Here is a 22,680-nt window from a genome sequence, read left to right as displayed (position 1 = left end):
TTATTTATTTATTTAACGAATAATAGAATACTGAAATTTTGAAATATAACAGTATTTTAATTATTTAGCAATGTAACTCGATGTGATTGTAAGTTTTGATCTTTTATTTATTGATAATCCCCTGTTACAACCCAATTCCGATCAAAAACACATGATGTAAGTGTTTGATATTTGTATATTCACAAGAATAATAGTAATAAAACATCCAAAATTTGATAAAAAAGAAGATAAATGACAACTAATATTAAATAAATAGTATAAAATATAACATAAAAAATTATAACATGAAATCTTCAATCATTTGATGATGTTTTATCATTGCTTTTTCAGTTTTTCTGATGACAATTGCATTGAATTCAACCACATTTTCAATTCTTCACTGAGCTCTGGTCTTTTTGCGTTTGGTTCAACTGCTTCAATTATTTCAGAAACTGGAACTTTCAAGTTGGTGACAGTTTGTTTACTCAAAACAACTGCTCGTATAAAATTGTCTGATAAACTAATAAACTCATGTTCAAGATAGAAATTTTTATCCTCCCAATAGATGAGCTTCGTGGTGACTTTATATGGAGTGAAAATCGGAAGTGCTCGTCGGTATCGAGTAGAAGAAGCTCCTTGCACTGCACCACCACCTCGTTTACTTACTTCAGCATAGATTCCAGTTCTGTCGTAAAAATGAAAACGAGCAAAATCTAGCTCTCTTAAGTACCGTGCATTATTCATGTGCTTCAAGAAGATGTCAACGTCTTGAGTGGTGCAAATACCTGGAAATACAATATTAATAAATATAAGAATAAAAAAATGAATGAGTATTTTGTTTTATTTTCTACTTGATAGCATAAAGATAGATTTATAATAAAATAATTATAATGTCTTTGAAATAATTAAATTAAAAAAAAAAGAGATAAACATACCATAAATCGTAGTTGTGTCGAAAATTTTCTTCTTTTTTTGAAAAAGTCTTCCCCAACCGATTGTGAAGAATATTCTAAGAAAATAATTGACATCGAAAATGATATAAAGTAATGCAAGAATTACCCAGGTACAAGCACAAACCATTTTGTAAATTATTTTTTAATGTACTTCGGCCAATAATTAAGATAATCAAAGTTTGAATTGTAGTTTTAAAAAAAATATAAATTCAATGTATTTTCAATGTTAGTTAACGGTCGACTATTGTTGCCGCGTCAGCGTGGCTATACAGTAGTGTATACTAGCTACATATCCCCTCTCTATGATGATTGGACTTTGTATATAATGTCGACGACGTATTACAGTTCTTACACGGTTTATTTCATTTAATAAGAAAATAAAAATAATATCAATTTGTTTAAGACAGAAATTGATACAACTATTGTTTTGACATCAAACAAAAAACAAATCAAGTCATTAATAACCCAATGGTTTTGTTGGTTAGGAAATGATGAACTCTATTTGTATTAATTATTATACAAAATAAACTAACTGATAATTCAATTCCAGTCTGCATCAGATATTTTATTGGTAAAACATCATAATGATGATTTTTTTCTTTGGGTTTATTTTATAAAATACAGGTTATGTTTTTCCATTTAATTTTTTGGAGTTTTTTTACTCCAAAAATTATAGCGTTGCATTGAAAGGTTCCATTGAGATTGAATGATAATTAAAAAGAAATTTAAACGTGACAATTGACTTTGTCTCATCATCAAAAGGTCAAGAACTTATGGAAGTCTCAAAAATATTGAAATATTCTGCTGTTCGCGTACATAATTATACCATGAATAATTTACGGAATTGATTGGTAAATGTGCATGTAATTTATTCACTATTCAATTTCTTTGTGATAAGAAAATTATTAAAATAATTTTATATTTATTTATACATCAATTCAAAATTATCAATGATACTCTTTCAAAAAAGTTTTAGTATTCATCAAAAAGTTACTCCAAAAAATTTTTTATTTCGACATAGTGAAAGATAATAATTAAAACAATTAAATCACAGTTTCAACAATAATAAATGCATAAAATTGAATTCAAATTGAAGAATGATTTTTTAGAATGACTACAGTCTATAGTTGTGTATTGTATAGTGCACAGACACTATGCAATCTCTAGATTACTCAGTTGATACATATCTTTATTGTTTCGATTAGAAAATTTCCAGTTTGGAGGCACCACTTGCTGAAGAATAATTCTGATAATGGAATAGAAGTTTTATGTTCATGAAACACAATAAAAAATATATATCTAACCTCTTTATGGCTTGTAAACACATGGACTGTTTGAAGAAGAGTATCAATAAATAATGTAATAGTTTCAGTCATTTATTAAGAAGAAATTTTGAATAATTCATCACGGTAATTGGTTTCTATTACTTAATAATACGTGTATTGTTGAAGCTATATTGTTATAATTAGTACATTACTCAATCACAATGTTATGTTATTACGAAGTTTTGAAAGTACCACGAGATGCCAATGATGATGAATTAAAAAAAGCATACAGAAAATTAGCATTAAAATGGCATCCTGATAAAAATCCTGATAATCCTACAGTAGCTAAAGAGCAATTTCAATTAGTTCAACAAGCTTATGAAGTACTCAGTGACCCACACGAACGTAAATGGTACGACAATCATCGAGAAGCTATCTTAAAGGGTGGCAGTGGTGCAGATTACAAAGATGATCTGATTGATCTGTTCCCATATTTTTCTACAAACTGTTTCAAAGGTTACGGGGATGATGAAAATGGATTTTATACCGTTTATAGAAATGTATTTGAAAAAATTGCTGCTGAAGATTTGGAATTTATTGACGATGATGAAACAACTATTGATAATATTCCAAATTTTGGAAATTCTCAAAGTTCCTATGAAGAAGTAGTACATCCGTTTTATTCTTATTGGCAAAGTTATTCAACCAAAGTGTCATTTGTTTGGCTTGAACCTATTGATACACGTAATATTCCGAATAGAAAAGTTGTACGTTTAGCAGAAAAGCAAAATAAAAAAGTTTGTGATAAAGCTAAAAAAGAAAGAAATGAACAAGTTAGAAATTTAGTATCATTTGTTCGAAAAAGAGACAAACGAGTTCAATTACATGCTCAGAAACTTGCAGAAAGGGCTAAATTAAATACTCAAAAGGTTCAAGAACTGCGAATGAAACAACTTGAAGAGAAGAGGAAAAAAATAATGGAATATAAAGTGTCAGATCAGTACCAATATTCTGACGCTGAATCAGAATTGAAAAATATTGAAGCTAATTTAGCAGCAGAATTCGGAGAATCATTGTCTGAAAATGAATGTTCAGATGAAGAAAATGATGAAAATATTCAATCAAATGGACTTTACTGCATAGCATGCAGTAAACATTTCAAAAAACCTCAAGCATTTGCAAATCATGAAAATTCAAAAAATCATAAAAAAAATTTCGCCAAAATGAAAAATACTATAATGAAAGAAGAAGAAATTATTAACTCAAATAAAAATAGTACCAGTCAAGTTACTGATCCGAAAAAAGAAGAGGAATATCTTTTTCCTGAACCAGTAAATGCAGAACTTATTAATGATAACAATGATGATAGCAATGTATCTGAGGGCGAGTTATTATCTGATGATGATGATAACGATAACGATGTACTTCACATAAAAAAAGATGAATTTAGTACCAAATCGAATGATGAATATATTTTTCCGCAACCTTTAGAGAATCAATCTGATTATGATGATGATGTTTCAGAAGGAGAATTAATATCAGACAACAGTGATAAAGAAATACTGGAAGAAACTTCAAAATTAAAGAAAAAGAAGAAAAAAAAAAGGACAATTAATAAAAATCCTATTTGCAATGATTTCGATGAAAATCAAGACATCGAACAACTTGATGATGCTTTGAGCCATTCTTCTAGATTAAAACAACGACGAAGAAAAAAATACCAAGAAATGGCTGCTAAAAAGGGTGTAGAGAAAAGTGAACCTGATATAAAAGAGAATAATGATGTAAATTCTGAGAATGAAAAAAAATGCCAAAAGAATAATGTAAATACTAACGATGTGGATGATACTGAACATATTTGTGTAACTTGTAAAGCCAAATTTCCAAGTAAAAATAAGCTTTTCGAACATTTAAGAAAATTGAATCATGCAATGTACCTACCAAACGTTGCAAATTCTAGTAAGAAAAAATCTAAAAAAAAATCTAAAAAGTCATCTGACATCAATGACGAATAGATAGAATTTCAATAAGTTATTAATAATGTATTATAAGAAGTCTAGATATAAATAAAGAAAATTAAATTTTCATTTTAATTATTGTAATACAACTTACTTCCAAAATTTTCATCTTTCAGATTCAAAAACAAAATTTTTACCTGATAAATATGAATGCTATACATACTATTGTTAATCGCAGGTAAGTTTTTTTTTAAATATTATATTATTTTTTAACTGAAACAAAAATAATATTGTTTATTGTAGGATAATGACAAACCAGCATAAAAAATTAATTTATCCAGCTGCTGAACGTAATAAAGAGCCAATACTTCAAGTTCTCAAAAGAATCATTCGTCCTGGTTCAAATCAAGTTTGTCTTGAAATATCATCAGGTTCTGGTCAACACATTGCTCATTTTGCTCCACATTTTCCTCAAGTAACATTTTATCCTTCTGAATGTGAACCGTCTTTATTAGAAAGTATATCTGCTCATGCCACTAATTTAACAAACGTCAATGAGCCATCCTTAATAGATGTAGCAACTGATTATAAAACATGGCCTGGTGATTTATTCAAAGAAAAAAGTACCGATTATATTTACAATTCAAATATGATGCATGTATCACCATTTAAATGTACAATTGGTTTATTTGAAAACGCTGATAAATTACTCAATTCAAATGGAACACTAATTACATACGGACCATATGCAATTGACGGTAAAATAACTCCAGAAAGTAATGTTGAATTTGATAAATCAATAAGATCTCAAAACTCAGAATGGGGATTGAGAGATATTCGAGATTTAGAAAAATTAGCAACTAAAAATAATTTAAAGCTTATTGAAATGGTTGATATGCCAGCTAACAATAAAATTTTAATATGGAAAAGAACAACAGAACACAATTTCTAATTATACATTAATAAAATAAAACTATGATTAAATTTATATTTAATAAATTTACGTTTACTTTTTTATTGAGTATAAATAAATATGTATAATTTAAATAAATGTAAACAGTGTATATTATACTAAATGAACTGCAATTAATGATGCCATTGAAATCCACCAATAAATCATTTTTCCACTAGAATCATTTTTAAACCAATGGGCGAATAATGCTATAAAAAAATTCTTTATTATCTGAATGAATTTGTTTAATAACATCTTTAATAATACGCACCAGTGTCATCATGATTTGTGATCCATCCAATAATTGGTTCCATTCTATTTTCTTGTTGAAGCCATTCATTTAGTGGCTCGAAATATCTCAATAATGCATTAACATCAATTCTGTTCATTTTTCCTCTAGTCATGATACGTATTATTTCTTGCCAATTGCTAGATGATCCCAATGATAATATTTCTCTTGAAATAAAATTCAAAATTCAAATTATTAACATTATTTAATATTAATTGAATTATTTATTTTCTACATACGATAATAAGCGACCGGCTTCTTGAGATTTATAGATATCACATGTATGTAAATCTCCAGTATGACCAGAAATATCGCAAAAAGATTCAAACAATTGAAATTGAATTACAACACCGACAAAATAACTGTTAACATAAAACTTATGTAATTATCAAGTTAAATAATAATTTAATGTTATATAATTACTTAATATAAGGTATATCAGCTGGTATATGATATTTGGAACCTGGATCAAAATCTCTTTCAATTCTTGGAATAGGAGGGATAATTCCTTGATACTGAAGTCTTAATTCCCACCATTTAGCTGTCATATCGGCTACACCATCACTGAAGACTCTCCATCTCCATTGTTCGACAATATAAGCAAAGGGTAAATAAACAACTTTTCTTAATGCCATTAGCATTAAAAAATTAATAGTAGTCTCATAGTCATTTAAATTTGTGGAATTATATAGACCAATTTTCTTTAAATGATAAGGATTCATAACTGAAAGTTCAATAGCATCACTTACAGCCTCATGAAAACCTGGCAATGGTTCATTTCTGAATATCAATGGCTGCTCTTTGTACTGTAAATAATATTGTATATGTGCCATTTCATGATGTGTAGATGATAAATCTTCCATTGTTACTTTTGTACACTGTTTAATTCTATAATCAATTCGATTACAAAAATCCCAAGCACTTGGAGTACATTTGACTTGTCTATCAATTGGCTTTTCAAACATTGAAAATCTCCAAAATTCTGGTGGCATTGGTTTCATTCCTAAAGATGTAAAGAATTCTTCTGCTACTTGAAACATTCTAAAAATGATTATAATTATTTAATTTATTAGACAAAAGAGAAATAACAACTATTAATAATAATAATGATTACCTTAAAGGTGTAAAACCTTGAATAATCATTTCCAAAGTAATATCAAATTGTCTTGCTGCTGGAAAAGGTTCAACTAAATCATAAATTCCTTCCCAATTTTGCGCCCACATATTTCCAAGTAAATGAGCTGGTAAAGGTCCTCCAGGACGAATTTTATCACCGTATCTATCGATTAATTTTGTTCGAACATATGTAAATATATTTTTATACAGTGGAGTTATAGCTGATAAAACCTGAGCAATATTTTGTTGAAAGTAATCATCATCATCATAAACTTGACGCATTTGATCACCAGCATCAACAAAGCCATTCAATTTAGCAGCTTGATTAGCTAGTTGAACATATCTCATGTATTTATTTTTCAATGGAGGTCCAATTGCTTCATGCCATGCTCTCCAATAATAAAGAAGCTTATCATAATCTCGAGATTTTGCCATTATTTGAGCAATGTCTGTATTTAGTTCAAGATTACAAGCAGTACCACCTAATTTATTTTTATAAGGACAAAATCGAGTTCTTGAATAAAGTTCTTTCATTTCAACTATCAGATGATGAATCTAAACAAAAATCATCATTTATTATCCAAAAATTATTTGAATCAAGTAATTTAAAAAATTATTACTTCATTAAATTTATCTTTAGACAGAGCATTTCGTCCTTTAATAACAAGCATCTTCAATTGTCTTCTAGTCAATGGATCAGGAATTCTTGTCCAAGCAAAACTGGTAGCTTTTTTCCAGGATGATCTTTCAAACTCCAATTTTTGAATTTGTTCTTCTAGCTGTAACATTTTATTAAAACATTTTACATTTAAATATTTTATATTTTTATGTAATAATTAATAATTACCATTTTTCTTCGATTATAGTCTGTAATATTTGTCACAAAATTCCACTGTGCCATCATTATTTTATTACAAACAATTGAAGCTTCACGATCATATTCTCTTAGAAATTGCAAAGCTTCACCCAAATTAAGATTAAGTCCCTAATAATAAACATATTTAAACAATAATTGAAAATTAAACATTTAAAATTTTTATATTACCTCCAAATAACGTTCATGACTTTTGTTAACAACTAGTATATTAATTAAAACACTAATGTATAGAAAACGATTTAATTTATTCATTCCTTATTCTTTTTTATGATTAATTTATACCAAACACCATTGGAATTCTCAAAATAATTCAGCGTCTTCACAAATAACTGTTCGATAACGACTTAAAGTATTTGCAAAAATATTTAGTTAACGCAACTAGAAAGACGACTGTAATTTTTAAAGATACATCAGCAAAGTTAAAGTAAAAGAGGAAGAAGGGACAGGCATCGTCAGTGCATGAAGCGTGACTTTACACTAACATCTAACACATCTCCATGACATGAGCCAAAATCTTCTGTAGCATGTTATTTTTAAATCCATCTTATTGACATACTAGTAAATTATCTATGATCTAATGGTATGTCATTTGATTGACAGCTTTGGGGATGAACATAATTAATTATTTATGATATATTTTAGGATCAATTAAACAGACTCTTCCAGCTAAGTAATTATACAATTTATTATAGCTATGATCTAATAGATAAAAATTTCTAATAGTTTCCGGTGTGTTGTGTTTTTAGTTATGAGTCTTTTTACTGTTAAGAAGAAGAAGATGTATAGCGTAATTTGTGCCAGTCATGAATTGTCATAATGACTAAAACAATAATTACATTTATGATGTTTGTCTTTGTTAAAAATTTTAAAATAGACAAAAATCAATTAATGTAAAATTAAAATTGCATTTTAATCAATTATCTCATCTATTTATAGAAGTTAATTATTCATGTAATAACATTTGACGTTTTTTAAAAGTTTTTAATGCTGTTATTTGAATATTTTTATGCCTCTCAATACGCTTTTGTGTTTTTTTCATTTCCTCAAGTTCTGTTTGAATTTTTATAAAATCAATTACATCAGGTAACTAAAATAAAAAAAAAATGATGAAATAGTTTAGTAAAATATTATATTTAATTTCTTCAATTATTACCTCTTTATCAATAAGAAATTTAGATTTTTGTTGATTTATATTTTCAAGTTTTGATTTGAAAAGTTCAATATCTTTTTTCAATTTATCAATATTATTTTCTTTTATATTTATTTCTTTCTCCAGATTATCTATTTTATTTCGTTGTTCTTCTAACTTTTTTCTAAAATGATCCAATTTTAAATTATATCGTCCCAAAACTTTCTTCAAATTTATCAATTCTTTATTAGTTGTTTTTATTTTCTTTAAATAATCTTGATTTTCAATCGTAAGAGCTTCAAAGTCAATAACATAAAAAGTTTGTTCAAATTCTTCTCTCTGTCTTAATTGTTGCTGAATTTTTTTTATTTGAGATTTAATAGAATAACTTTTTAAACGTAATTTATCCATTACATGAGTAACAGTTTTCATCCACGTCTTCATATATTTAATAAATTTATCAGCTAGAATTTTTTTCGTTGTTGATTCTGCATCTTTATTTTGTATAATATATTCTAGCTCTTTTTTAACTTCTTCAATATCTCGTATTCGTAGTTCAATTTCATCTAATTGGGCTGTTAAATTCATCTTTTTTATACCAATTTGTTTTTCACGAATTATAAATTGTTTTTTCATTTCATCAATTTGTTTATTTGTCATTTCAATTCTATGTGATAATGTTATTCTACAAAATAATTTTATTCTTGTAAAATTACCAATATTATTAATTATTGACATTATCTCACCGAAATCCTTTTGTTGATGAATAATTTGATAACACTGAAGGATAAATACGACTTTTACTAAGATTTTCATTACTGTCGATATTTTTAATACTTTTACTGCTGTTGCTGATTTTTCCCGGTGACATAGGACTATTTTCTTTGATTCCTCCAATATTCTGACCAAGTTGGTAGAAATGTGAAATTGACGAATTTGAAGAAGAACATGAAGACCCATGAGATTTTTGTGATAAAACTTTTTTAGTTGTCTCTAAAGTCTGAGTCATAATAGCAAGCGCTTGTGGATTATTATGAACTAAAAAATTTTCAAATATTTCATTCTCCAAAGTAAGAATTCTATTTATATAAATAGAATCTTTTAAATAATCCTTCAATTCTTCGGTATTAATATTTTGATAAATAGGCTCATTTTCTAAAACATTACTCATCGGCATCAACAAACTTGATCCACCCATTTTTGTGATGGACGACATTTTATATTACAAAACACACGATTTTTTGTTTCTAAATAGAAATTCATCTTCTATTATACATAGAAATACTAGTCATTCATTTTTTTGATTTTTATTTTATTGTGATGATAATTCAGTGATGGTGATAAATTAAAACTGAGTGTGTGTAGCAAAAATAATTTAGTGAGTTTAAAATTTTTAATTCAATTGTTTACGGATCTGCCAATAAACCTTTTTCTGTAATTTCTGTTCCATCTATGAATAGCATGTATTTAATACCATCACTTTTCTTCTCAGATGTACAAGATTGTATTACTGCTTGTTTTCCACCAACTGTAAAAAGCATTTCAGCTCCACCATCAACGAATTGATTCTGTAATAGAAATCATTTATTTATTTAATTGACAATAAAATCATTATATTTAAATGATTAAAATTTCATTACTTCAACATCAACAGGCTCTCCATTTACACGTATTAATTGACCAACTTTATCGAGAACTATTCGGTATTCAGTGTCATCAATTGTGGTAATCCAAGTTTCAAGAATTTTTGACTGAGATTGAATGAAACTTTGGAAACTTTTTCCATTTACCCACAATGTATAAGAGTATCGTAAACCTGTGAATGAATCTTAATAAGTCATTGGCGTAGAAGATGATACATTTAATAAAATTTTTAATAAAGAATAATAACAATAATGAACGAAAAAAAAGAATAAATATACCCGTAATTGGATCTACTCTGATGGTAAATTTATTTCCAGCAAACATAAAGGTTTCATCGCCAACTAATCGAAACATCCATTCTCTATGTATCAGTGTTGTTCCATCGATTTTCACAATTCGTCGTCCACTGGCAGTACCATGATCGAATTCTACTACGTGTGTACGGCCATCCTGAAGAGGAACCACCCAACGTGCTGTTGGTTCAGTTGACATAATTTTCTTTAATAATGTATGATTTTATTTGGCACCTTTTCTTGATAGGTGCTAATTAACTATGTGAACATTAAGTCACACAATGACACTATGTATTATTGATTAAATACATGTACCTAGTAAATAAATTATGTGTATATACATGTATACATCAATAGTCTGTATGAATATTTATTTCACCATTGAAAAAATCGAATATCATCATTGTTACATCAAAACAATTTATTTGACAGAGATTATGAATTTTTGCAAAATTATATGCATTTTTAGAACTTAATATAATTGAAGAAAAATTTATAATTTTTTTTAACTTAAATATTTTTTTTTTTTATTAACATAATGAAATAAATTGATCTAAACATGTAATTAATAGATTAAAAATCATAATAAAATAATGTAAATTCTAAAGTTAACATAATCCAAAAAAATTAGAAGAGAAATATATTTTTAAAAGATTATAATTTTTATACCCATACATATCTATTTTTTAATCATTTTTATACGTAAGATTTATTTTTATTTATTAATTAAAATTTATTATATTTACAAGATAAGCATTTTTTATATTTTTCAATGAAATTTTTATTAAAATTACTCAAATAAATTCTATAATTAATATTATTATATGAAATAAATGTGTAAAATTGAAATTCAAGTTTTTCATGGGCTCAGTAGTAGAAAAATTAATTGTCACAAACACTTGTGTATTATTTATTAATTTGCTATGATTGTGATGAAGTATCGGAGATACTTTGTCTCCAAGTGGCATGGAAAGGTATTTTTAATATTTTGACACGTGTTTTCGGTAATGCTGTTAACAATAACTTTTGAAGTTGCGGTAATGGTAGAATATCAACTTGAGGAGTTGGTAAATTTAATGATTTTTCATCACCTATATAAAAATAAAAAATAATATTAGTATTGATAAATAACAAATAAGAAATATATATATATATATATATATATATAAATATTTACCTTTTTGAACTTCATCTTGTTCAACATTTTCAATTAATTTCAGACATGGAACAGGTTTCAATACTGGTATAGAATCTCCAGAGACCTGTTTGTTCATTTGATTACACTGATCAACAAATAACTCTGTCACTCTAAGTAATTCCAATGTGACACCCCATACAAAATGAGTAAGACTGTTTGACAGTTCCGTAACACCACCAAGTACCATATTATTAGATGTTGCTGATTGAGATATATAAGTTGGTATAATCAATAAACGTTTAATATTTTTACAGCTTGCCAAACGTTTATCAAATCCATTTTTAACATCAAAATTAACAAGCTCAAGTTGTTGTAATTTTTCTAGTTTAGCTACTCCATTTAAAATATCAAATGTGCAGCAAGTTCCTTGGCCCTTTTCAAGTCTTAGGCGTTCTAATTTGATAAGTTTACATAAGACAGCTGTGCCGAATTTGGAAGGAAAGTCTGAACATTCTCCTAATTCCAGTGTTTCTAAGTTTATTAATGAACCTAAAACTTCAATTTTCTTTTTTCCCAATTCCTTTACTGATGTTAAACTTAGGTGAGTTAATTGAGTTAAATTTTGTAAAGGTGTCAAATCTCCATGTAATGACATTCCTGATATTGATTTTAATTTAAGTTCTCGACACCGAGTTAAATTACCCACTGCTTCTAGATTTAACCATTCACACTTTATTGTCATAGAACTGAGTACTTCAAGTTGAGGACAAGCTTTAATGACTTGTTCGACAACCATGACTGGACATTTACATAATTCTAATTTTACCAATGTTGTAACATTTGGTATAACAGAAACAAATTTTTTCCACGTACTATCTGATTCTCCAGAAATTAACATCTTTCGTAGATCTAAATGTTGTGTACCATGTCTTTGTAATGAAGCAACTAAACCATCCCAATCAGTTACTTGACTATTTTTCATCCTCACAGTTTTCCATAAAGCTGGATGAGCTGCTACATCTCTCCACATTTTACATACACGAGCAGCACGAAGAAGTTCTTGTACTTTGAGATATTGAAATATTCTTGTTAAAGCATTGTATCCAGCGCAAACTGTAGACATGAAATACTGCCTTTGATCAATCTGTTGTGGTTGATCTGCTAAACCAGATTTTTTCCTGTAAACAAAAAATTGTTTTTAATTTTATCATTTCTGTTTTTATAATTTAAAAAATAATGTTTATAATTTAAAATCGGTCATTCAATTCAAAATCAAAACATAGTTTTAAAATTGCAATTATTTCTATAGTTATTTAAAAATACAAAAAAAATAAATAAATTTGGACACCTAATCTATTCTTTTAACGTTCATTATTATATACAAAATGAGGATCAAAGAAGGAAATGATTAGTTATATTTTGAGGGATAAGGATAACGCGGAAAACGCACTAAACAGCTTTAAATATTTTTTAATTTTGTGATCTGGCTGGTCTTTATATCTGGAAATATAAAAAGTAAAAATGAATTAGATTTTTGTTTGAAGCACTTATTTATATATAACGCTATAATTGTAGCATTAAGGTAAAAATTGTAATTTTTTAATCATTGAATATTTTTTTAAATAATTATGTAAACTAAAAAACATATTACATTGATACTACAATTATGTTGAAATTATTAACAATATTTTAAGATCAATATTAAATGGAAAATGATCCAGAAAAAATTTATTTCAAAGGATTTATCTCCTCGAAGCTAAGGCAGTGTGCTTCTAGAACAAGGAAAAATCAAATTCATTTTTTATCTTTGTAGATTTTTATATTTGCAAATATATATATCTATATATTTAAATTTTATAATATATCTTATTGGATTTTACGAATAGTATTATATTCTTAAGGATCAAAAGAGGTCTTGTGAAAACAATGTAAAAAAAAAATTATGATGATTATCATAAGATTTTCATCATAGGTAGAATATAAATAAAGTATATAATGTAAAGCAACTGCCAAAACCTCATACAGAAAAATAAAATATTTAAATAATAATGCAAAGACTTACATGTTGTCGACTAGCAATGGAGTTATTGTCAAATTAGCATTTATTAATGATTGTTGTGTATTTTGTAAGTTTGATAAATTTGAAACTTCGTCATTACTTATTCGATCGTGATCAATATTTAAATCTTCACATAATATTGTTGTATTTAAAGAAATAACTTCTTTATGTATTTTTTCTAAAGTATCCACACATGACTCAACAGTTGAAGCATCTTGTGTTAAAATATTTTCTGTCATTTCTTGTTGTTTATTACTATTATCTATTAATACTGATTTATTTTCCATTGTTTTATCTTGAAATTCTGACAATTGTTGGGGTGGTTGTAGGTGTTGTTGTTGATGAAGTAAACTATTCTTATCGGCACTGAGACTATCTCTATCAAAATGATCTTTCATGAAAGAAGCTGTCGGTATTGGTTGATTTGATTTGTCAGTTTTAGCAGTTATTGCTGGTTGAACAGCTCCAGCATTATTTTTAGGTACTACTATGTATTTTTTACCAGATAAAATAGCAATATTTTGTGCTGGTTTAGGTTCAAAATTATCTGAAATGTAGTCTCTTATGCCACCAGTCCCTACTCTTGAACTTAACCATGGTGCAGAAATATCAACTTTATTACTAATTGAATAATTATTACTTGCTTCTATAGATGACTTTTCAGAAGTTTTTGATATTGATTCATGAGAAGAATATCTCGATTTAGAATTCGATGTATTAATCATACTAATTGGAATTAATGGTGGTGGTGTCATAATATTCGATTTTTTTGTTTCTTCATTTTCTTGTTGATGACAATTCTAGAAAATTATAATTTATTGATTGATAATAAAAAATATAATAACCTTTCTTGTCATTATTTTTCTTTTATTTACCTTGCAAATATAATCTTCTACTACTGATTCGTCAAAATGATCAACACATTCTGGATGATAAAGACAAAGACAGACACAACACTGAAGACTGGGTATTAAACCCATACTCATTGAACATCGTATACTACACGGTTCTTGCAATTTAGTCCTGTAATATTTGTGTGCGTAAATAGGAGGAGAGTAGGGTGGAGTAGAAAACGGAGAGGAAAGGATTTTTCTAGTTTAATTATTTTAATATATTAAATATATAAAAAAATAATAGTATTCAAATAAAGAAATATCAGGATGTTTAAGTTAAAGAAAATATATATTTATCTAATTTGGAAATGACTATGTATTGATAGAAAATTCAAAGTCAAAGTAATTCATTGAATTAATACTATAAAAAGAAATTTCATAGAAATAATATAAGTATTATAAAAGTATAAATATTTATTTGCATAAAAATAATAAAATTTCACTTACTTGAGTGATTGCTTCATTTTATATGATGATGTTGATTTTTTTACTGTAGTACGTCGTTGACTCGATGAGTTATTCCAGGATGTAACTATATCCGATTCTTTTGGCGGTGATACATCTTCTAAAAGATAATTTTCCAATGTATACAATTATATATATATTATTCATATTTAAAAATAAAAATACTTTTACACACTCTTTTGTTGAGAAGTTCCTCTTCTGCCAATGACTTTAGCTTTTGAATTAGTAGAAATATTCGTTTTATTTTGAATAATTTTTCCAGAGCTTTTAACAACAGGATGAGTTGGTGAATAAGATGCAGATGGCAATTTCCCACTCATCACTCTTCTGGACATTCCTCCTCTTTTACTTACAGATCCTTTTTTACCTCCGGATGAACTAACTGTCAAAACTGGTGTGCTTACCTTAAAAAATAATAGAAAAACATTAAAATAAATATTAATCTATTTTAAATGATATTCATTGAAATGTTGAATATGAAACTTACTATATCTTCTTCTCGAATTATTTCACATTCAGAATCATTTATTCCTATTGGTTCCTGAATGAATGTAAAATTATCTATCGTTAGCTCTTTCGTATTTACTGCAAATAAAAACATCAATGAATAAATAACATAACTGTTAAGTTAATTATAATAATAATAATGATAATAGTAATGAACAATTAGACTTACAATGTTCAGCAACTTGTTTGAGATTATAAACTTTTTTGTTACCCTTTGGTGTAATGTAAAAAACTTTTATTGCTTTTTGTGAAGAATTTTCTAAATCTCCTTTATTATAAATAAGTTCCCTTTTCCAACCGTATTTGAAAGGTTCTTTAAATAATGGATTTGTAATATCAACAGATTTTTGTTTCATTATACTGGTAGAAGTAGCACTACCACTACTAGTAAAATTTGTACTTTTTAATCCCTTTTGTCGATTTACCCCAATGGGACTTTTAATAGAAACTGATGTATTATGCGTTGTATCTTTATTTTTCAGATAATCATAATCAGAATCAATATAAAATTCTTTCTTATCTAAATTATCCGTAGTGTCATCCTTCCATCTCATTTTTAGATCATTAGCATCAGGTATATTTGACGTTACAGAGTGATTGTCTGTTGTTTGTCGTGGTCCTTTTGATACTGACCGTCTCATACGTTTCATTGCTTGTGCATCAAGAGCTTCTGCTTCGGCAATAAGTTTTTGTAAGATTGCTGATGCAGCTTCTACTATTATTGTGGAATTTTTATCAAACCCAGTAAAATCCATAGAATCTTCAGAAGATATAACACTGTCTGAGAGTTTTCTTTTTTTATTAGCTGGTTCATTTTCAACATTACTTGTCGAATTTGCTTTAAATTTACGAAGTTTTCTTTTAGCTACTGGTGTAATACTTTTTTTGCCAATACCACTTTTGACATCCCCGTTAACCTCTTCCTCCATTTTGGCTGGTTCGTCTAATTTCTGCTGTACTACTGTTTCCTCATCGACCTTTTGTATCTCTGTAGCAGCAACTTCTGGATCATCAACGTTGCGCGCCACCTCAGTATTCCCGCCATTTATATCGCTAGTGGTAATAACCTCAATAGCACTATCCATTGCGTATTTTATTGGCGATTCCTTTTTTTACAGTTCTTCGTTTAATCTTTTTTTTTAACAAAAAATATAATCAACTTGATTGATGAGTAAAAAATGTATTAATGTTACTGTTTTGTTTTATTCTAAATACAATGTTTGTATTTTAAGAATAAAATAATAATTACTATATTGTACCTGTTTCACTAATTTATAGTATTTATGAATATATTTGGTGATTTTATTTGCATAAATTTGCTGATTATTTTTAAACTCGTCTGATTCAATCGAATCATAGCCACAGATTATCACTAAGCATTAAATCAGACAAAATTTTCTCGCTTGAATTAATTTTAATTGTAATTAACATTAGTATGTGAATCGGTGATGACGAATACACATTATTTAATATATATATATTTTGTATAATTGCCTATGTACAATATCTGTACATAAAAAAACGAAAGTAGCGTCTGCGGAAAACTATGACCGGAAATTGAATATTTTTTTGCATGTGATGATACTATAAACATTATATTAACGAAAAATTAAAAAAAAAATTTGTTTTAATATTTTAAATTAAAATAATAAAAAAAAATCTATAAATCTATGAATCATTTTAGTTAAAAATTATTTTTTTTTTTAATTTAATAGAAAATCTTGACTAGTGTCTGATGTCATTTCCGGGTTATTATATGACACGTGATCAACATGGTAGATATATATGTGTTTCACTTTCTCTTTACTTCGAAAAATTGAAGCGCGCAAATTAAAATAAAATAATATTCAAATGTTTTTATATAATTAACTTATTAAAATGAATGAGATGAAAATTTAAATATCATATTTTACGTTTTTATTATTTTATCAATAAATATTTATTGTAATATAGATAATTTAAAACAAATTTATTAAACAAACTGTACATATATATAACTATAGCTCTCTCTTTCTTCCTTCTCTTTTTTTTTTTCTCGATGACTCCAAGTTTGTACTATGCTTGATGGTGTCGTTACTGATCAAGCTATTGTTAATGGTGACTTGAAATTTGAGGTTATATAGTTGTAAAAATTACAATTTACTTATTTGTCGTAATTTTTACTACCAAAGTTCTACTTTTTAAGTTCAACATACGGTAGTAATCATAAAATTCATAAATAATGAATCATTTCATTGATAAATAATGTTTATTTGAAACATTTCTAAAATAATGTGGTCCATGAGAATAGTGATGGTAGTGATGATGATGGTGGTGGCTATTCAGGCTGTTTGACAAATAGTTCAAATATTTTTTTAATATATTAAATTATCATTTAATTCATCATGGTTAAAGAAAAGCCAAATTCTATCCGCATTTACGATTCTGAGGGTTATAGACGTAGAGCAGCGTGCATTTGCGTCAAAAGCGACCTCGAAGACGAGGTAAGTAATGTATTGTTGTCATTTGTACAGAGGGCACTGTTTCAAAGAAGATCTTGATGAATTAATTTTATTAATAATTATGTTTTATTAATATAATAATATTAAATGAATTAATAGGTTTTATTAGTAACATCGAGTAGACGGCCAGATAGTTGGATAGTACCTGGAGGGGGTGTAGAACCCAATGAAGATCCTGCAGTGACTGCATTGAGAGAAGTTAGAGAAGAAGCTGGTGTATTAGGGCAACTTGGTAGATGTCTTGGTATCTTTGAGGTTCATATTTTTGATTAATTTTATTCTTTATCACAACATCATTAAGATCTTACAATAATACTCCAATTATCATTTCAGAATCTAGAGCATAAACATCGTACTCAAGTATGGGTGATGCGAGTAACAGAAGAATTACCAGAATGGGAAGATTCACGAAATATCGGACGAAAAAGACAATGGTTTACAATACATGACGCTTTAGTACAATTAGCTCAGCATAAGCCCGTCCAACGCTCTTATGTTTACAGTCTCTGCAATACCAATCCTCGACATGGTACATTAACAAACTCCTCATCTTTACATCATCCTTCGCTATCTACCACGACAATTCAACTTGTCTCAAATGCATCAACAGACACTCAGTGTCAATGTAAACACAGTTAATGTTAACAGCAATAATTTTAATCGAATAATTGTTTCCATCAAATGTGCTATTGTATTACTGCATTCATGATTAATGATGATGATGATAATGAAACAACTATCATACATATTTTATACATAATAATTATATTCATTTCATGGATGTTGTTTATGCAAGTGGAAAAATATGTGAGGCCAAGAATTGAAAGATTGATTTCTTTGTGGAGATTTATAAATGACTATTGTCAGCGTACGGGGGATTATAATTTTAAATAAAAACTAATTTATATGCTTAATATATTTGTTATAATTATCTGTATAAGTTTCTTTTTTATTTTATTATACTGCTATCTTATTCATTATTATCTTTAATTTATATTTTTATGTAACATACATACATTCACATAAAATAAGTCATCTAGTTAATAATAAGGAAAAAAAAGAATAGTTATAAGAAAAATTTAGTACGTTATCAGAATTTTATAAGTTTCGGATCATAATGATAAGTTAATAAGTAGAAAGTTATAATATGAAAATTAGAAAATAGCTAGTATAAATCCCTCGAGTTTAGCATTTAAGCGTGTACAGATGTTACAAATCATGGAACTCTCACATACATACATACACAATTTCATTTGTTCACCAATCACATTGTTCAATACAAACCCAAAAGCATACGAGTCAGGTTGCGTTCGAATTTCACAACTTTTTGAATCACGTACTATACATACATCGATGCAGTAAATATACAAAAGTACAATACATATATATACATCGCAAAAACTCAAAGCACGTTTGTTTCAATTTGTATACAATTATTGTGTAATAAATAGTTTAAAAGTAATGATTATTATAGTTTAATTATGAATTTAAATACCTCTAATGAAGTTCCGGTGAATGAAGAATTTTATTTCGAGTCAGATCATCTGGCTTTGAAAGGAAATAAAGACTATACTGCACTGCTAAAGACAATTGTTATTTTGGAGAATCAGAGAACACAAGCAATACAAGATCTTGACAAGTTGTTATTATCTAAATCTAAGGCTTTAGAAAATCCAGTAACTTTTGTAGCACAATTACAAAATGGTCATTTTCTTGATCTGTCAAGACCTCAAAAAATTGCAGAAATTCCGTATATAGATTGGACCAAATATAATATTGTAGATGCTGATGCACGAATTAGACCTCAAACGAGGCATGGACATTTTACTACTCAAACATCAACGAAACTGGAACCAGAGGATAAAAAGGTAACACTAAAATATATTTATAATGAAGAAAATTGTTTTAGAATTTTTTATTTATCAAGAAAATATTACAGATTTTAGTTCGTGGACGAGCTTTTGACGAAAGTAAACCAGAAACATTTAATCAACTATGGACAAACGAAGAACAACGTAGATTAGAACAATTATTAATAGAATATCCACCAGAAAATGTAGAAATGAAAAGATGGACAAAAATAGCAAATGCTTTAGGTAAATGTTTAATTTTTATATCGATAAATATTTAGATAGAATAATTAAACTGAATGAAATTTTTGTTTTATTTAATAGGAAATCGGACTCCTAAACAAGTTTCGAGTAGAGTACAAAAGTATTTCATCAAATTATTACGAGCAGGTCTTCCGATTCCTGGTCGAGGTCCAAAATTTAAATTAGACATAAAAAGAGGATTTCATTATCGTTATCAACGTAATCGTTATCCTTTTTTTCGGAAATCAACATTTTTTCCTCATCAAGATTTAGTTACAGCAGATGATTCTATTAGTGATATAGTAGTACATCAACAGCAACAAAATTTGGTAAATATAATTATTAATTAAACTTTCTTACAGACATTCGTGAATTATCATCCATTTAATTATATTTTACTGTCTTTTGTTTAGTGTACGATATGTGGGCGTGATCTTATAAAAAAACCATCAGAAATTCAAAACGAATCTTCTACTAAAACTTGTGCTAATTGTGCTGTTGGAGAGTTAGATACAAATAGCAAACAAGTTTCTGAAAAATCAAAAACTATTGACTCATCAAAAAATTATGACAGCGATTATTATTATCAAAATTTTAATGATTCGTCATATAATTATTTAGATACAAATTTTTTACCAGATTAAACGTAGATTAGACTTTTTATTCATAAATAAATGAACAAAATATTTTAACATGAGTTTTTTTTAAATATAAAATTCTATTTATTTATGCAAATAAATATCAACTATTCTTTGATAAATGATTTATCAATTGTATTTTAAATTGTGAAAATGATCCATCTTTCAATTTTTCTCGAATCGTTTCAAAGAATTTTAAATATTGATGTATATTATGTCTGTAATAAGAATAAACATTTTGAGTAATTCTTATAATTAGAAGCAAATTAAAATTAACTTACATCATTAAAAGTATGTATCCAAGTAACTCATTAGTTACACACAAATGCCTTATGTATGCTCGTGTATGATTTTTACATGTTAAACATTCACACAATTTACAAATTGGTGAAAAATCATTAGCAAATCTGTACAAATAATTTTAATTATACTTCAATTTTATACAAAATAATCATTATGCAAATAATTCTTACCTTGATTCATTCATCAATAATATGCATTCTCGATTTTCTGAATGGTTGTGAAATAAGCACATAAATGTTAGAGCCTTCCATGATTCTGTTATGACATAAGGATAAGATGAATCGAATATATCAACTCCTAAATCAATTAACTCAAGAATAACTGATGGATTCCAACATCCTAATGATACTTTCATTTTTTCAGTCGGTAATAAGCTCTAGAGAGAAAAAAAATAACTTTTGTTTGATTTGTCGATTGACACATTTTATCAATTTAAAACTGTCCAAATATTTTCATACCAAAGTATATTCAACAGTATTTTTAATTGTTTCGAATTGAATATCTTGAACAGTTGGTCCACCGAATTGTAGTCCATCAATTACATAGCCATCAACATCTTCTTGAATTAAATACTCTATCGACCGTTTACGAGCAGCTAAATTATATCCTCCTTCTACTGGTCCCAAAATTCCACTATTACTTATTATTCTGGATTTTTTATGTCTTTCCATGCATTTAAAAAATTGAATACGACTCCTTTCAACTGCTTTCATTATACGTTTTTCACTACTTGAATGATCGGTATAACCATCACAAAGGGCAACATAAATATCTGGTTTAAAAATTTCAACCAACTCCATATATTTGTCAGGATTTAATGATTGCTTTCCATGTCTTGACCATACTGCTGTTGAATGGTGTTTCTGATACCCAGGAATCATTTGGACTGCAGGATCATGGATCGTTAAGAAGTTTGGATATTTCTATTTATGCATAAAAACAATAAATTCACTAGGAAATTGGATTAAATAAATTTTCTTTACGTTCATTACCTCCATACCGGTAAGTTCTGATAAAGAGTTTAAATTTTGTGTAGCATCCTTCATCGTGATAATGGACGGTAATGGAATCGACAACATGTGTTTGTCTGTAGTTAATATTTGAGTTAAAATTGGTTGGGTTAGATGCGGTATACTGCCTCCCTAAAATAATTATGATTAATAGATGTAATGAAATATGTTTACAAAATCAATATTTTAAAAATACCCTTGTATGAAGTAATAAAAGAGGCGTTTCATATACTGAATCGGGAAATCTTTCCAATTCCGAAAGGAATCCTAGTCGTGCTGCACATCGTGCGATCGATTCTGTTGTAAATTTCATCTGTCTATTTTTTGGAGCTCTTTATAAATTTAAAATAAAATATTTCGTTTTATAATATAACCGTATGAACAATTATGTGCATGTAATTGATAACCTATTTGTTTGTATTCTACCTTATATCAGGTAATAAATGTTCTATGTATATACTAAAAGCACATTTTGTTTCTGATTGGATACTTTTCAAATTTTTTCGTTTATAAATAAACACCAGATGGCGCTAATTGTATTTTCTTAAGGCGGGGCCGTATTGGGGTATTATTTTTTATTAACTTTAATTGTTACAAATCTATTTAAAAAAAAAAAGA

The 22,680-nt window shown here is 27.5% G+C and overlaps 10 protein-coding genes and 1 long non-coding RNA gene across 11 annotated transcripts; 5 read left to right on the top strand and 6 right to left on the bottom strand.

Annotated features, from left to right (window-relative positions):
* Positions 1–83: 83 nt before the first annotated feature.
* LOC118071886 (protein THEM6) lies at positions 84–1,254 on the bottom strand. Its single transcript, XM_035091353.1, has 2 exons — positions 915–1,254; positions 84–764 (listed from the first exon to the last, which is right to left on the bottom strand). Exons 1-2 carry the CDS (start codon positions 1,057–1,059, stop codon positions 316–318), a joined length of 594 nt encoding a protein of 197 aa, XP_034947244.1. The 5' UTR covers positions 1,060–1,254; the 3' UTR covers positions 84–315.
* An 884-nt stretch (positions 1,255–2,138) lies between these two features.
* Positions 2,139–5,224, top strand: LOC118071778 (methyltransferase-like 26). Its single transcript, XM_035091173.1, has 3 exons — positions 2,139–2,341; positions 4,332–4,393; positions 4,459–5,224. Exons 2-3 carry the CDS (start codon positions 4,362–4,364, stop codon positions 5,105–5,107), a joined length of 681 nt encoding a protein of 226 aa, XP_034947064.1. The 5' UTR covers positions 2,139–2,341; positions 4,332–4,361; the 3' UTR covers positions 5,108–5,224.
* On the top strand, positions 2,337–4,290 carry LOC118071775 (dnaJ homolog subfamily C member 21). The gene has a single exon (XM_035091171.1). It carries the CDS (start codon positions 2,419–2,421, stop codon positions 4,210–4,212), a length of 1,794 nt encoding a protein of 597 aa, XP_034947062.1. The 5' UTR covers positions 2,337–2,418; the 3' UTR covers positions 4,213–4,290.
* A 38-nt stretch (positions 5,225–5,262) lies between the features above and the next one.
* LOC118071774 (angiotensin-converting enzyme-like) lies at positions 5,263–7,688 on the bottom strand. The gene is made up of 7 exons (XM_035091170.1): positions 7,558–7,688; positions 7,360–7,497; positions 7,133–7,291; positions 6,511–7,067; positions 5,820–6,437; positions 5,636–5,758; positions 5,263–5,563 (listed from the first exon to the last, which is right to left on the bottom strand). Exons 1-7 carry the CDS (start codon positions 7,639–7,641, stop codon positions 5,365–5,367), a joined length of 1,878 nt encoding a protein of 625 aa, XP_034947061.1. The 5' UTR covers positions 7,642–7,688; the 3' UTR covers positions 5,263–5,364.
* Positions 7,689–7,753: 65 nt separating this feature from the next.
* LOC118071777 (coiled-coil domain-containing protein 113) lies at positions 7,754–9,767 on the bottom strand. Its single transcript, XM_035091172.1, has 3 exons — positions 9,265–9,767; positions 8,543–9,203; positions 7,754–8,476 (listed from the first exon to the last, which is right to left on the bottom strand). Exons 1-3 carry the CDS (start codon positions 9,732–9,734, stop codon positions 8,333–8,335), a joined length of 1,275 nt encoding a protein of 424 aa, XP_034947063.1. The 5' UTR covers positions 9,735–9,767; the 3' UTR covers positions 7,754–8,332.
* LOC118071780 (uncharacterized) lies at positions 9,280–10,761 on the top strand. Its single transcript, XR_004690939.1, has 4 exons — positions 9,280–9,588; positions 10,011–10,088; positions 10,173–10,463; positions 10,535–10,761. It is a non-coding gene; the product is annotated as an uncharacterized lncRNA (long non-coding RNA).
* Positions 9,893–10,654, bottom strand: LOC118071779 (fas apoptotic inhibitory molecule 1). Its single transcript, XM_035091174.1, has 3 exons — positions 10,441–10,654; positions 10,159–10,334; positions 9,893–10,086 (listed from the first exon to the last, which is right to left on the bottom strand). Exons 1-3 carry the CDS (start codon positions 10,652–10,654, stop codon positions 9,925–9,927), a joined length of 552 nt encoding a protein of 183 aa, XP_034947065.1. The 3' UTR covers positions 9,893–9,924.
* Positions 10,762–11,214: 453 nt separating the features above from the next.
* LOC118071806 (uncharacterized) lies at positions 11,215–17,005 on the bottom strand. Its single transcript, XM_035091217.1, has 9 exons — positions 16,777–17,005; positions 15,687–16,648; positions 15,498–15,595; positions 15,186–15,414; positions 14,993–15,110; positions 14,528–14,675; positions 13,656–14,452; positions 11,633–12,771; positions 11,215–11,546 (listed from the first exon to the last, which is right to left on the bottom strand). Exons 2-9 carry the CDS (start codon positions 16,600–16,602, stop codon positions 11,377–11,379), a joined length of 3,615 nt encoding a protein of 1,204 aa, XP_034947108.1. The 5' UTR covers positions 16,603–16,648; positions 16,777–17,005; the 3' UTR covers positions 11,215–11,376.
* Positions 17,006–17,581: 576 nt separating this feature from the next.
* On the top strand, positions 17,582–18,932 carry Aps (diphosphoinositol polyphosphate phosphohydrolase 1 Aps). The gene is made up of 3 exons (XM_035091281.1): positions 17,582–18,000; positions 18,118–18,273; positions 18,352–18,932. The coding sequence occupies exons 1-3, from the start codon at positions 17,902–17,904 to the stop codon at positions 18,655–18,657; spliced, it is 561 nt and encodes a 186-aa protein (XP_034947172.1). The 5' UTR covers positions 17,582–17,901; the 3' UTR covers positions 18,658–18,932.
* An 87-nt stretch (positions 18,933–19,019) lies between these two features.
* Atac1 (Ada2a-containing complex component 1) lies at positions 19,020–20,799 on the top strand. Its single transcript, XM_035091279.1, has 4 exons — positions 19,020–19,886; positions 19,958–20,114; positions 20,193–20,440; positions 20,525–20,799. The coding sequence occupies exons 1-4, from the start codon at positions 19,500–19,502 to the stop codon at positions 20,753–20,755; spliced, it is 1,023 nt and encodes a 340-aa protein (XP_034947170.1). The 5' UTR covers positions 19,020–19,499; the 3' UTR covers positions 20,756–20,799.
* On the bottom strand, positions 20,732–22,499 carry LOC118071839 (queuine tRNA-ribosyltransferase accessory subunit 2). Its single transcript, XM_035091278.1, has 6 exons — positions 22,259–22,499; positions 22,045–22,194; positions 21,511–21,975; positions 21,223–21,428; positions 21,031–21,156; positions 20,732–20,967 (listed from the first exon to the last, which is right to left on the bottom strand). Exons 1-6 carry the CDS (start codon positions 22,373–22,375, stop codon positions 20,853–20,855), a joined length of 1,179 nt encoding a protein of 392 aa, XP_034947169.1. The 5' UTR covers positions 22,376–22,499; the 3' UTR covers positions 20,732–20,852.
* Between the last annotated feature and the right edge of the window lie 181 nt (positions 22,500–22,680).

This window comes from Chelonus insularis, unplaced genomic scaffold (genome assembly GCF_013357705.1).
Source record: "Chelonus insularis isolate UGA/USDA-ARS -01 unplaced genomic scaffold, ASM1335770v1 contig_88_pilon, whole genome shotgun sequence".
In the NCBI taxonomy this organism is placed as follows: Eukaryota; Metazoa; Arthropoda; class Insecta; order Hymenoptera; family Braconidae; genus Chelonus; species Chelonus insularis.
The sequence above is the reverse complement of the archived record's forward strand: the minus strand, read 5'-3'. Positions and strand labels throughout refer to the sequence as shown.